Source organism: Mauremys mutica, chromosome 3 (assembly GCF_020497125.1).
Source record: "Mauremys mutica isolate MM-2020 ecotype Southern chromosome 3, ASM2049712v1, whole genome shotgun sequence".
Taxonomy (NCBI): Eukaryota; Metazoa; Chordata; order Testudines; family Geoemydidae; genus Mauremys; species Mauremys mutica.
This window is the reverse complement of record NC_059074.1, coordinates 133,145,850-133,161,543: the sequence shown is the minus strand read 5'-3', so window position 1 is coordinate 133,161,543 and position 15,694 is coordinate 133,145,850. Positions and strand designations below refer to the sequence as shown.

The following is a 15,694-nucleotide window of genomic DNA, read 5'->3' as shown; positions in this document are numbered from 1 at the left end:
GAACATGTTCATAAACTCTATCCTAAATACTGGTAAATCATATATGTTTTAATTTATGTTCATATTCAGGGATTGTCTAGATAATACTTAATCCTGCCATCAAAGCAGGGGACTGGACTAGATGACAGCTCCCACGTGCACGCCATGCCCCAATGCCCCCAACCTGGCCCCTCGCTCCAGGGATGGGGAACCGACCCCTCCCTCTCCCGCCTACCGGGTTCCCGTAGAGAACAGGGGCGTGATGAGCTCAGCCTCCCTGCACCAGCCTCACCTCTCCTGCCACATGTTGAGTCCCTAAGGCAAAATCCACCCTGCTCTGCAAACAAGGGCTCACTCAGCTGAAGGGAGCCCATCTAGCTCAGTAAAAGGAGTTTAACAGGAGTTTAATTGCACTGTTTAACATGCAATTAAAACCAAGATTAATAGTGATTAATTTTTTGATCTCTTGGCTGTCCTAATTATTACCAATATGTCTTGATCTCTGTTCACCTTTGGTTGTAGACCACTCTTCAATTTGGTCTAATAGGCACAATTCAACAGCAAGCTCTGCCTCCCGTCATTGCTGTAGCTGGGAATTTGAATGAAAAACTATTGCCACCAGAATATTGATCCTTTGTGCAGCTTGAGACACACTTCCACCTAGACCCAAGGAAGGTGTGTCCTCCCTAGCACCTCTGCTTCTAAATAGCATTTCTAGCTAGTTTCAATAGCTGCTTAAAAACTTCATTGACAACCACCAGCCCTTACTTAACACTTCGAGGGGCTTATTGCTTCAGCATTCTCACCCAAGAGGGTCTCAGTTTACAAAGTGTTTGGTATGACAGCCTGATACTCAGTTGTCTGTAATGTAATGAAAACCTGGAGTTGAGATCACTCACTCCAAAAGTCTCAGGTTACCCTTTCTTCTAATTCAGATGTAATCAAACACTGTTTTGTAAATGGAACATTTATTACTAGGGCCCTACCAAATTCACAGTCCATTTTGGTCAATTTCACTGTCATAGGATTTAAAAAGTTGTAAATTTCATGATTTCAGCTATTTAAATCTGAAATGCCACAGCGTTGTAATTGTAGTGGTCCTGACCCCAAAAGGAGTTGTGGGGCAGGGGTTGCAAGGTTATTGTAGGCAGGGCCGGCTTTAGGAAGTGCGGGGCCAAATTTGAACAGTTTCGACGGGGCCCCGGCAGGGATGACCAAAAAAAAAAAAAACATAAAAAAACAGGTGGGGTCTTGTACTCACTGGGTGGTGCTCCGAGTCTTCAGTGGCACTTCAGGGGTGGGTCCTTCACTCGCTTCAGGTCTTCGGCGGCACTGAAGGACCCGCCGCCGAAGTGCCGCTGGAGACCCAGAGCAAGCGAAGGACCCACCCCTGAAGTGCTGCCGAAGACCCAGAGCACCACCAGGGTGAATAAAAATTAAAAGGCATCTCTAGCCAGGGAAGAGATTCTCACAGGCCACGGGGCCCTCTTAGGCGCGGGGCCCAATTCGGGGGAATTGGTGGAATTGGCCTAAAGCTGGCCCTGATTGTAGGGAGGGTTGCAGTACTACTGCCCTTACTTCTGCACAGCTGCTTGTGGCAGTGCTGCCTTCAGAGCTGAGCAGCTAGAGAGCGGCAGTTGCTGGCCAAGATCCCAGCTCTGAAGGCAGAGCCACCGCCAGCAGCAGCGCATAAGTAAGAATGTCATAGTGTGGTATTGCCACCCTTACTTCTGCGCTGCATCCTTCAGAGCTGGGCCCTCAGTCAGCAGCTGCCACTCTCTGGCCGCCCAGCTCTGAAGACAGCAGTGCAGAAGCAAGGGTGGCATGGTATGGTATTGCCATCCTTACTTCTGTGCTGCTGCTGGCGGGGTTCTGCCTTCAGAGCTGGGCGCCTGGCCAACAGCTGCTGCTCTCTGGCCGCCCAGTTCTGAAGGCAGTGCAGATTAGAAGTAAGGGTAGCAATACTGCAACCCCCTTAAAATAACCTTGCTACCCCCCTACAACTCCCTTTTGGGTTAGGACCCCCAATTTGAGAAACGCTGGTCTCCCCTGTGAAATCGATGTAGTATAGGGTAAAAGCACATAAAAGACCAGATTTCACTGGGGTGGGGTGGAGCGGAGATCAGATTTCACGGTCCATGACGTGTTTTTCATGGCTGTGAATTTGGTAGGGCCTTATTTATTACCCAACTCTGCAGGCATAATTAATTTCCTGAAGTGATAGAGTAGTCACATAACCTGTCATTAACATGCCTTTGATGGATTTATCGAGTGCGATCATCTCTCCCCTTAGCCTTCGTTTGGTTAGGCTGAACAAGCCAAGCTCCTTAACTCTCCTCTCCTAAGGCAAGTTATCCATTCCTTTTATCATCCTCGTAGCTCTTCTCTGCACCTATTTCAGTTTCAGAGGCGTAGCCGTGTTAGTCTGGTTCTGTAGAAGCAGCAAAGAATGCTGTGGCACCTTATAGACTAACAGACGTTTTGCGGCATGAGCTTTCGTGGGTGAATACCCACTTCTTCGGATGCAGATTCTTTGCTGCTATTTCAGTTTGAATTCATCTTTCTTAAACATGGAGAATGACTATTCCAAATTAGGTCTCACCAGTGCCTTGTATACTTGTAATAACATTTTCTTATCTCTGCTGGAAATACCTCACTTGATGCATCCTAGGAATGCATTCGTGTTTTTACAGCCGCATCACATTGGTGTCTCATAGTCATCCTGTGATCGACCAAAACACCAATATCTTTTTCGTCTTCTGTCACTTCCAACTTATATGTCCTCAGCTTACAGCAACATTTTTTGTTGTTAGTCCCTAAGTGTATGTCCTTGAACTCTGCACTATTAAATTTCATCCCATTTCCATTACTCCAGTTTTCAGGGTTGTCCAAATCTTCCTGTATGATATTCTGGTCCTCCTTGGTATTGGCAATACATTCCAACTTTGTGTTATCTGCACATTTTATTAGCACAGTCCCCCTTTTTGTGCCAAGGTCATTAATGAAAATGTTAAATAAGATTGGCCCAAGACTGATTCCTGTGCAACTCCACTAGTAAACTCCTTCTAGCGTGACAGTTCACCTTTCAGCATGACACGTTGTAGTCTCCCCTTTAACCAGTTCCTTATCCATCTTTTGATTCTTGTATTAATCCCTATCTTCTCCAGTTTACTAATAATTATCTACATGGAACTGTATCAAATGTTTTACTGAAATCCAGGTAGATTAGATCTTCTGCATTTCCTTTGTCTAGAAAATTGTTTATCTTCTCAAAGAAAGACATTTGGTTGGGATCTGGCACAATCTGTTTTTTGTAAAACCATGTTGTATTTTATTCCCATTACCATTTTACTTCTATGTCCTTAACTACTTTCTCCTTCAAAAATTGTTCCAAGATCATGCATAAAATTGAGGTCAAACTAATGGACCCAAAGTTTCTTGGATTGGTTTCCCCCCCTTTTTAAATTATAGGCGCTATATTTGCAATTCTCCAATCATAGGATATGACCCTGAATTTACAAATTTAGTAAAAATTCTTGCCTAGTGGGCTTGCAGTTTCATTTGCCAGTTCCTTTAATATTCTTGGATGGAGATTAGCTGCCCTCCTCCCCTTGATTTTGTCCCATTAAACTGCTTGAATTTGCTTTCACCTTGGATGTGGCAATTTCTACTTCCATATCCTCATTCCCATTAGCTATCCTGCCACTGTCTCCAAGCTCCTCATTACTCTAAAACTGAGGCAACATTTTATTTATGTGTTGGGCCATACCTACATTATCTTTAATCTGCACCCCATCCTCAGTGCTTAGTGGCCCCACTTCTTCTTCCCTTGTTTTCTTCTCATTTATATGGCTAAAGAACCTTTTTACTATTGATTTTGATTTCTTTTGCAAGGTCCAACTTTGCTTGGCTTCTGGCAGGTCTCACTTTTCCCCTACACTCTGGCCTCCAAGAGGTACCTTTTCTTGCTGATCCATTCTTTCATTCCTTGTGGGCTTTCTGCCTGCTTATGTTCTTACCTTTACATGTGAGGAGTCCTGTTGATGTCAGTGGAACTACTCACATGCATAAAGGTAAGCATATACATAAACCTTTGCAGGAGTGGAGCCTTATATAGCAAAAAACATTATTAATAGAGAACCATGTCTTTTGTCTTGATTGTGGTGTGAGTGAGGGAAGAATGTGGGGGTGGGGGGAATTAAATGGTAAAAATGAAATTTGCAGTCCAGATATGGCTTTCAAAATGTGCTTATTCTAAGAAAAAAATTAATGTTTTAATGAACGAAAAGCTATATACACACACAATTGAAACCTTTCAGAGTATATCTGCTAATTACTTACAGTAAAGTTGGTAGGTGAAACTGTAGTTCACAGAATTTCACTACATATAGCTTCAGCGTCATACAAGTACCTATAATAATAATAATAGGTATATCTCCAATCTCCTAGAACTGGAAGGGACTTTGAAAGGTCATTGAGTCCAGCCCCCTGCCTTCACTAGCAGGACCGAGTACGGATTTTTTTGCCCCAGATTCCCAAGTGGCCTCCTGAAGGATTGAACTCACAACCCTGGGTTTAGCAGGCCAATGCTCAAACCACTGAGCTATCCCTCCCCCCTCTCTTGACAGATGTATGCTGTGACGCTAAAGAAATCTCTTTATGATGTTTGATGGGTGTTTCATTTGTAACATGGAAATCTAGAAGACATTTACCTGCTGTTTGGAATGTATTTTGGAATTTAGATTTTCTTTTGCCATATAATGTGATTAAAATATGCATATTCTTTTAACGTGATACCAAGTACTTGTGCAAAATATACTAACCTTTAAGGGTGTCCTCTGACTCTCCCCAAGTATCCAGCTTCTTTCTGTCTTCATATTTTTGTTTAATAAAATGAAAATATAAAATTAATATTTTAGATAATAAATATCTATGGGTTTTTGTAATGTATAAGGTTCAACTTGCTTAATATCTGAATTAGTTGATTCTCATTTTTCTGTTAAAATGTTTTACAGTACAAACAGAGATGACCATTATGTGCGAGTTTGTGCCGTCAAATTTCTATGCTGGTTGGATGGATCAAATACATTGCACAAGATGTTTATGGAAGACCTTGTCATCAAACTACTTGATAAAGTAAGTTTTGTTTTTATTTAATATACATAATGTTGATATCATACTAATTAGTTGAAATACAAGTTCAAAGAGGTATTATAGAATGGTCAAAATCTTTTTTTTTTAAAGCATCTCTAGTTCTGACTTCCTTATCCAATAAATAATATCTTTTTACCACCATAAGACCTGTCAGTGTGATTTAAATATTCCTGGCTATATTCTTGCTTGAGGATGAGATTACAGTTTATTCAGCCAGAACTGAGGAAGTAACAGTGGCAAGTCTCAGGTTTTTTTACTCCATTTGTGCTGGGCTGTTTTTTTCATTGCACATTTCAAAACATAAGCATCATTGTCTTGAGAATTTGTATTTGGCTTGGTGATGTTGAAAATGCTGGGTTTCCCTTGCCTTCTACTGTGTTGTCTAATATCTTTCATGTCCAATAAACTCTAGGCTATTTGTAAGCATTTCTAAGAGGTTTGGTTTATAAAAACAAATTTTTGGATGATGGGGGTGGACAGCCCAATCTTCAGCTACCCTATAGTTACTCTATCCCCCAGTGTTGGCACAAAGCATTCCAAAGCTGCCATTAGAGGATCACATGCCCATGCATAGGGAGACCCTCCGGGGGCATGTAAGCTCCTATGGCAATCCCTTTCCTGTGTCTGGTGTAGGGCCTTGACCCCGGGCTTCCATACACTCCAGCAGTCCCTGGCTACTGAGACATCCCCTTAGGGCTATCGGCAGCTGGTGTAATTTAGAGTAGACTTTAAACTACTCTATGTTCTGGTGGGTGACTAGACTAGCGCACAGCTGGTTCAAGATCAAAACAGCACAAAAGTGACTGAAAGCCAGCTTGGCAGTCCTTGGGGTGTTATTTTGGACTATCACTTGTTTGATCTTACAGCTTTGTAAAATTGTCATATAAACTATAATTCCAGATGAATTTCACAGAGTAGTTATCAGTGATTCAAATTCAAGCTGGAAGAGAATATCAAGTGGGGGTCCCTCAGGGATCAGTTCTGGTCCAGTTCTGTTCAGTATCTTCATAAATTATTTCAATAATGGCATAAACAGTACAGTTAGAAAATTTTGTGGATGACACCAAGCTGGGAGGGGTTGCAAGTGCTTCGGAGGATAGGATTAAAATTCAAAATGATCTATAATAAATAATAATAATAAAATAATAATAATAATCTGGACAAACTGGAGAAATGGTCTGAAGTAAATAGGATGGAATTCAGTAAGGACAAATGCAAAGTACTCCACTTAGGAAGGAACAATCAGTTGCACATGTACAAAATGGGAATTGACTGCCTAGGGAAGGAGTACTTCAGAAAGGTATCGGGGTCACAGTGGACCACAAGCTACATATGAGGCAACAGTGTAACAACACTGTTGCAACACACACACCAAAAAAAAGCAAACATTACTCTGGTATGTATTAGCGCAGGTTTTCTCAAACTGGGGGTCGGGATCCTTCAGGGGGTCACGAGGTTATTACATGGGGGGTCGCGAGCTGCCAGTCTCTACCCCAAACTCCGCTTCGCCTCCAGCATTTATAATGGTGTTAAATATATAAAAAAGTGTTTTTAATTTATAAGAGGGGGTCGCATTCATAGGCTTGCTATGTGAAAGGGGTCACCAGTATCAAAGTTTGAGAACCACTGATAGCAGGAGTGTTGTAAACAAGACATGAGAAGTTATTCTTCAGCTCTACTCCGCGCTAATAAGGCCTCAATTGGAGTATTGTGTCCAGTTCTGGGTGCCATATTTCAGGAAAGATGTGGGCAAATTGGAGAAAGTCCAGAGAAGAGCAACAAAAATGATTAAAAGTCTAGAAAACATGACTTATGAGGGCAGATTGGAAAAAATAGGGTTTATTTAGTATGGAGAACTAGTATGAAGATTGAGGGGAGACATGATAAAAGTTTTCAAGTACATAAAAGATTGTTACAAAGAGGAGGGAGAAAAAATTTTCTTGTTAACCTCTGAGGATAGCACAAGAAGCAATGGGCTTAAATTCCAACAAGGATGGTTTAGGTTGGACATTGGGGAAAAAATCCCATCAGGATAGTTAAGCACTGGAATAAATTGTTAGGGAGGTTGTGGCATCTCCATCATTGGAGATTTTTAAGAGGTTAAATAAACACCTGTCATAGATGGTCTAGATAATACTTAGTCCTGCTTTGAGTTCAGGGGACTGGACTAGAAGACTTCTCGAAGTCCCTTACAATCCTATGAGTCTATGAACAAATTACTTATCTACTGCTTCCATGATGTTTGGCAGGGACATCCTACCCCAGTTCTTTCTTCCAGGCCCAACCTCCCTCTACCCCCCACAATTACTAGAGTAAAAACTATCTTAATATTCAGATTTTAAAATAAATTTGTTTTTATCCATAATCCTGCCTCTTTTTACATTTGGTTGGCATGAACATTCCCGCAGTTGGCCCAGATGTCAAAGTTGTATGTGAGTATTTTTACAAATCAAGAGCCAGAGTCTCAGCTAGTGGAAATCTGAGTAACTCCACAGACTTCGGTGAAGGTGTTTCAGTTTCTGTCAGCTGAGAATCTGACCTCAGATTTTAAATTTAAAAAAATCCTATTGCATACTTGTGTGAAGAAAACATAAATCAAGTGTAGCCAATTCAGTGTTGTCTTCCTTTCCAGGGGATAGGCTGAAACATATTAGTTCTGAGATATATTAATTGCCTTATTCATTTCAGTGGTGGTTAAATATAAAATCTAAAGGTGTTAGTTTCGGCTGGGATTTTCAAAAGAGCTAAAGGGATTAGGTGTTGAATTCCCATTGAAATTCAAGGGACGTTAAGCATTTAACTCCCTATAGGTCTCTTGAAAAGCCCAGCCTTAAGTGTCAATGTTAACTATTTCACTGCTGATCATTTTTATGAGAAACGTCCAGCTAATGTATTTACCTCACAATACCAACCTCCCTCGTGCCAGAAACTTCGGGGGTTCCCCAGCCAGCTCCCAAAGCCACCACCTTTCCCACAGACAACTTCTGCAGAGCAATTATGCATTATGAATTCAAAAATGCATGGAAACTTAAAAACTGCAAATGGGAGCACAGTAGAAAATAAATTGAATTTAATATAAGAATAAATAATACACAGGCTACTGTCCTGGTTGTATTCTGTATTTTCATATTTAATTCAATGAGTTTTTTACATTTTACAGAAAATGAAAAGAACTTGCCACAGATTCCAAGGACCCTTGTGCCAGAATTTAAATCCCATTTGGCAGAGGGCTTGCTCGTATTTATTTGGTCTGTGTTTAACTTTTATGTTATCTGAAGAGACAGCTCTCTTCTTTTGACATATTGCCACAGTTGCAGTAAGCAGAGGCACGAGACCTGGATTCCCCTTGCTATAAAAGAGAAGGGCTCATGGGGCTCAGGCTGTGGGGCTGTTTCATTGCTGTGTAAACTTACGGTCTTGGACTGGAGTTCTATGACCCTGCACAGTGGGAATGTCCCAGAGCTCAGGCTCCAGTCTGAGCCTGTAAGTCCACTACACAGCAATGAAACAGCCCGCAGCCTGAGCCCCATAAGCCCGAGTCAGCTGGCACAGGCCAGCCATGGGTTTTTCTTTGCTGTGTAGACATACCTTTAGGGGCACATATTACAATTCTGTTAAGAGTTTAAGGACATGAGTTTAATGTCTAGGGTGCCTAGAGATTTCATATAGGCATTCTTTATTCCTTAAATATATAGGACAAAACTAACAAATAAAACCGTAAATAAATGAGTTTGTTTATGTTATGCTATTAACGTGCAAATTGAACCTCCAGAGTACTCTATACACACACACACGCGCGCGCGCGCGTACGTGTTAAGGAAATACTTTCAGTCAAATATTTTGATAAGTAGAAAGGAGAATATGTAATGAAATACCTGCCTGATCTAAAGTTAAATTAGTGTGTGTTGTATTAAGCAGCTGTCAATATTTTATTTATTTGACGTATTTTCTCTCATACAAACATGTTTCTGTTGTTGACCTCCAGTTTGTATCTGTTGTTGACTAGAACTCCAGTTACAAGCTGAGCCAAACTCCAGAACTGAATTATTGCAGTGTTTATAGTATTATCAAAACACTAATCCCAAATTTCAATTTGGAAACTGAACAATTTGTTTCTTCATTTGGATATTCATATCTGCAAGTAGGAGCTTTAATAGTTATTTTATACAACTAAATGTCAATTTGAGTGCCTTAATTTAGGCAATCTAATTTGAAAACTGGGATCCATGTTTCTGTTTATGCTGCATTTTCAGTTAATTACTTGTATGCTGTAGGTGCTGTTTTTGGATAGTCTTTGGACACATAAGATTTGTATGCTTGTACGTTAAGATAAGAATGACCTTCTAATTTTACTTAGTATCCTTTCTAAGTTCAGTTACTTTTTGTGTGTGGATTTCAAAATGTAATTCTAAAAAACCAATACATTTCAGAATAATATTTGAAGAGCTATTGAAGAGACCACTTATACCTACTGCTTAATCCATTTTTTAAATTTTAAAGGTTTAAAATACTTATTACATGTACTTTGAATTTCTTTTCAGGATGAATTGGTGTCCAAATCTAGAACACGCTATTATGTGAACTCTTTACAACACAGAATTAAAAATCGGCTGTGGCAAACACTGCTAGTTATTTTTCCAAAACTTGATCAGGTATTACCTTTATTATATAATTGCTTTTATTTTTAATGGAATCTATTTCTGTACTAGGAATTTTGTTAAGCAAAATTGAATATATTAAATGGAGTAGGCAATTTCATAAATATTTGATCTATATTTGCACTTGGCATCCAAAAGTCCAGTGTAATATAAACTTCATTTCTGCAACATGAACTCTCATGTACGATAGATTTTACAAGAGAGACAAAATATTAGTTGTAATACTTATGCACATTACAACAGATTTGATTGTTAATTTATTTACATGAAGGCTGACTAGTACAGTTATCTGTATGTGCTGCCTTAATGCTGGATCCTGCAAATGGACTTCAGTAGGTCTGGTATGTGAACAGGTTGGATCCATTTGCAAGATTTAGTCCTTAAATTCTGTATAGCCAACACCTAGATACTGTAGTGATTTGTGCCCTTAAATATCATGGACAGATTGCTGATTCTACTTTTCATTTAATAAAAATACTACTATTTAAAATATTCAGAATGTTTAGGATTTACTTTTCTAAACCTCTGGTGCTTGTTTGAATTTCATTTATTTTTCTTCCTAATGGAATATTTTGTATTGTTTGGATAATCTGTCATAATGTACGTAAAAACACAGTACCTGGCATGGAAAGAATTGAAAGAAGCCATTGAAAGAATTGTATAGGTGCTATATTCATTCTTTAGAACAGTTAGAGTGATGATTTAAATTCTGGCACAGCAATATAATTTTTAATAATATAAAAGTTCAAAAGATACTCTCTCTTTATTCCCACTTCATATGAATTGGTTATATAGAACAGTTGTTTTGAAAATAAGGTATTTTGTTAATACAGTTATAATTTAAAAAAAAACAACCAACCACAGCACTTCCTTGCTACCTCTTAAAAATAAAGGACCACCTTCTGCTGTGTGTTGAGGTTAACATATTTGGCAAGATAGGGCAGAGGAGACTAAAGCAGCAGTTCTGCAGCATATTTCCTTTTGGCCCCAGATATTTCAGTATCTCCCTACAGAGTAGAGTTTTTTTCCACATTGGTGAACATGTAGCATATAGATAGTAAGTGTATCTATTACATATTGTTGCTTTGATTGTTCTAAAGTGTTTCAAACAAGATTTGAGGAACAAATGACAGTAAAGTTTGAGTTTTGTAGTTTAGCAAGATTTTGAAATTTATTGATGAAACTTTAGATGACTAATCAATGGGGGGGGATTTTATTTTGCTCAGAATTTTTTGACTGGGACCCTTGACAAGATATTTCAGGCTGGATTTGGTAACAATCAAGCATCCATAAAATACTTAATAGAATGGATTATCATCTTGATTCTGCACAGATACCCCCAGTGTCTTGAAAAATTTTGGAATTGTTTCTGCTATGTAAGTAAGAATTTTGACATTCATTCTGTGTCTAATTTGAACAAATGTAAGATGTCTTCTCACATACATGGGATCTAATGCAATATTTATTGTACGTCCATAATTTTCCTTAAAGTCAGTAGGTGTTTTGAGTGCTTAAAGAACACAAGATCAAACCCACAGAATCTGATTCTGTGTGGCCCTCTGATATGATACTTTGGTGTGAAAGGGGACTGTAACCCACATGGATGCTTCCAGCTCAGAAATCCCCATGTTCGCTGTGGTTCCCGAGAAAGACTAATATTGGTGTAAGAGCCTAGTAACACCCCTCCTGGCAGCCAACAACGTAGGGGCTTTCAGGGATATGATGGGACATGGGATGGCTCCACAAAAAGTCATTGAAGGCACTGAAAATTAAAACAGCTGTGGGAACTCCTCTGTCTTACTGTGGGAGCTGTGCCAGCCTTTGGACCAGCCCCAAATCTTGGAAGTACAAAGGTGTTAAAAAGTCAAATTTGTTTCCCCATCTAAGTTGTGTCATCTGTGAAGTGCAGCACAGAATCTGGTTTCTAGTGTGCTTGTGTCATATAACTAATATTCCCATTTATAAATTACAGCTTTTAATATGGGTGTTTTGCTCAGAATCATGTTACCCAGTTATGAGTGATGGAGACAAATTTTGAATATGGTTCACTTTTGTCTTTTCAAGATATTTTGCATTTTCATATGTTGCTAAAAAATGTTCTTAAAATTCACCATCTTGAGGGGAGGGAAAACCTTCCAAAGTCATTAAAGCAGTTAACAAACAAAATGTACAAAAAGTAAATATTTATTTGAATCTTGATAGTAGATATATGGTAGAAGTGTTCAATCAATATTTCTGTTCTATATTTGGAAAGAAGTAGGATGATGTACTTGTATCCTATGAGGATTAAGACATACTTTCTAGTCCATTTGTCGCTGAAGGGGATGTTAGATAACATCTAGTAGCGATAAACATTTTAAAATTAGTAGGCCCAGATAACTTTGCATCCAAAAATCGTGTAAGGGCTGACTGAGGAGATCTCTGAACTACTGATGTTAACTTATAATAAATTGTGGAGTACCAGAGAAATTCCAGAAAACTGGAAGAGTGCTAATGTGCCATTATCAAAAAGGAAAAGTGGGATAACCCAGCTTAACTATAGGTTGGTTAGCTTGACATCAATACCTGCAGAATAATGGAAAAGTTTATACAGGATTAAATTGACAAAGAAGTAAAGAATAGGTCTGTAATTAATGCCAATCACAATGTTTCTATAGGAAATAGATCTTGTCAAACAAACCTGATTTCACTCTTTGAAATTACAAACTTGGTTGACAATGATAGCTGCGTAACTGTGTGGATATAATAGAGTTTTCTAAGGCATTTGACTTAGTACTGCATGACATTCTGAATTAAAAACTTAGTATTATACAATAAGGACACGTTAAATGGATTAAGAACTGGCTCACTGGCAGAGCTCAAAAAGTAGTTGTCATTGGGGAATCATCATTGAAAGGGGGTGTTCCTAGTGGGGTTTTGCATGTCTGACACTATTCAACATTTTAATCAGTGCTCTAGAAATACATATAAAATCATTGCTGATAAAATGTGCAGATTACACCAAGACTGGCACAGTTGTAAATAATGAGGATAGGGCAGTCATACAGAGTGATCTGGATTGCTTGGTAAACTGGACCTGTTCAAACAAAATATATTTTAATACTCCAAATGCAAAGTTGTACATCTAGAAACAAGGAATGCAGGCCATACCAGAATGAGGGACTGGAAAACAGAGACTCTGAAAAAGGTTTAGGGGTCATAGTGAACAACAGAGGCGGCTCTACAAATTTGGCCACCCCAAGCAGTCATGTGTGGGAGGTGCACCGGAACCCCGGACCTCCCGCGGGCATGACTGCGGAGGGTCCGCTGGTTGCGCGGCTCGGCTGGACCTCCCGCAGCTGCGGAGGGTTCGCTGGTCCCGCGGCTCCAGTGGCGCTTCCGCAGGCACGCCTGCGGGAGGTCCAGCCGAGCCGCACGACCAGCGAACCGTCCGCAGTCATGCCTGCGGCAGGTCCGCTGCTCCCAGGGTTTCGGTGGACCTCCCGCAGGCATAACTGCGGGAGGTCCGCCGGACCCGCCTGCCGCCCCTGCCGGCAAATGCCGCCCCACGCGCGTGCTTGCCGCGCTGGGGTCTGGAGCCGGCCCTGGTGGACAAACAACTCAACATGAGCTCCCAATGTGATGATGTGACAAAAAGGGCTATTGTATAATCAGGGAGTAGGAATATGCAGGTGATTTTATTTCTGTACACAGTACTGATAAAACCCAATAGTGTATACTGTTCTGGTGCCCAAAAAAGGGTGTTGAAAAATTGGAGAAGGTGAAGAGAAGAACCACAAAAATGATTTGAGGACTGGAGAAAATGCCTCACAGTAAGAGACTTAAAGACCTCAATCTATTTAATTTATCAGAAAGGCAGTTGAGAGGCAACTTGATTACTATGTATAAGTACCTTCATAGGAGAAAATATGAGGTACTATGAGGCTCTTTAATGTAGCAGAGTAAGGCATAACAAGAACCAGTGGCTGGAAGCCGAAGCCAGACACATTCAAATTAGAAATTAGGTACATATTTTTAAACAGTGAGGATGATTAACCTTTGGAACAAATTACCAAAGGAAGTAATAGATTTTCCTTCTCTTGAAGTCTTCAGATCCAGACTGGGTGCCTTTCTATAAGATAAGCTTTAGCAAAATACAAGTTACTTTAGTCAAACACGAGTTATTGGGCTCAAGACAGGGGTAACTGGATGAAAGGTAAGGAACTGTGTTATACAGGATGTCAGGCTCGGGAATCTAGTGGTCACTTCTGGCCTTAAACTCTGAATTATTAGCACTGCATATTGCTTACATCTGTGAAGCATGATGTTCTTCTCCCAGACTCCCAATTTGACAAAGTAGACTTTGGAAGCATTATTTTTTGGAATGTTTTTCAATTAATTTATTTTTTGAAATTGACCTTACTAGTGGAATATGAAAGGTACTGGAATGGCCACTTAGGAAACCAAATCCTCCTTATTTTTCCACGGAACAGGTACAGCAAAAGTTACAGTAGCACAAACTTTCCCATGCTGTCTCATCAATGTGCTTCAGCCCTATTACACAGTCACCACCACTGCAAGTAACAAGACAGTTCAGTCTCCTAGCTAGTTCAGTTCCAATCAGTCTTTTTCACACTTTTGCTTTTTTTTTGCACAGGGACAAATTGTCATGATAATTTTTTTTCTAGACTTAACTGAGAATGTAGTTTATTTCATATATACCATAGTATAGTTAGTATTGGTTAAAATATTTTACAAAAATGAACACAGTATGAATAACTAAAACCATGCTTTTGTACAAAATTACTTAATTTTTTGAATAAGTGTTGCTAATGGAAACATGTTTTTCCAGTATAATGGTCATTGTGGTTACAAAGACTGCAGCTATAATTGGAGTCTATAGAACACTTTGTGAAATACAAAAAGGTACAGCTATAACATTTTTCCATTTATTACATTGTGTTCACTTCAGGGTGAAGAAAAGCTTAAAACTAGCATCTGTACATTTTTATCTGTGTTGTCTCACTTTGACATTATTCTTGAAAATACCTCTGAGAAGGTAAGTTCAAATTACAGAAAACGAGAACAAACATTTAAAGGGATGGTCACAATTGCATTATATAGGGATTTTTAAAAATTGATTGTAATAGTTTCTTGGAAATGTTTATTTCCCTAGTAAATTAGTCAGTCTCTCTCTTACATTGTCAAATGTTAACTTTTCTTGTGCTCATTGTAACTGTGTCAGTTTCAGGGCCAGCGCTTCCATTAGGCAACCCTAGGCGGTCGCCTAGGGCGCCAGGATTCGGGGGGCGGCATTTTGTGCGCTCCCCATGGGGCGCATGGGAGCTTCCAGTTCCGCTCCCGTTGCTCCGCCGAAGAAGGACGTTCTGCCGACGTGCCGCGGAAAACAGCGGCAGGCAATTGAGCAGCTCAATGACTGCCACTGTCGCCTGCGGCATTTCGGCGGAGGGTCCTTCTTCGGTGGCGCGATGAGAGTGGAACCGGAAGCTCCCGCGCGCCCCGTGGGGAGCGCACAAAATGCCGCCCCCGAATTCTGCCTAGGGTGCCAGAAACCCTGGTGCCGCTCCTGGTCAGTTTGCCACTAGTTTAGATGACTTCTGGAGTCTTTTTTGTACAGGATAAAAGTCCAAATGCACATAGAGACCAACCCTGCAAACCGTTACTCATATAAGTAATCCTGCTGTCTTCAGTGCCTTTTGTATAAGTTGTCAGGATCAAGTTAATCAGTGTTAGACTATCAAAGTTAAATAAAGCTCTTCCTTTATTGTTCAAAATGTTAAATTAAAGGCAGAAATGTCCAAAGGAAATCAGAGAAAAGCAAAATCAACCCTGAAGATGTAGTTGTGGAAGTTTTTTTAATGTGTTTAGTGTGTTTTTAATATCTGATTGTGCCTGTTCAGTTT

The 15,694-nt window shown here is 39.9% G+C and overlaps 1 protein-coding gene across 1 annotated transcript in view; it reads left to right on the top strand.

The window, feature by feature from the left end:
• The window catches only part of TARBP1 (TAR (HIV-1) RNA binding protein 1), a 107,782-nt gene that overhangs the window by 71,778 nt on the left and 20,310 nt on the right, over window positions 1-15,694 (top strand). The window contains exons 20-23 of the mRNA XM_045008909.1: window positions 4,995-5,115; window positions 9,675-9,785; window positions 11,018-11,167; window positions 14,743-14,829. Coding sequence (XP_044864844.1) covers window positions 4,995-5,115; window positions 9,675-9,785; window positions 11,018-11,167; window positions 14,743-14,829 — 469 coding nt within the window. The remainder of the gene's footprint in view (window positions 1-4,994; window positions 5,116-9,674; window positions 9,786-11,017; window positions 11,168-14,742; window positions 14,830-15,694) is intronic.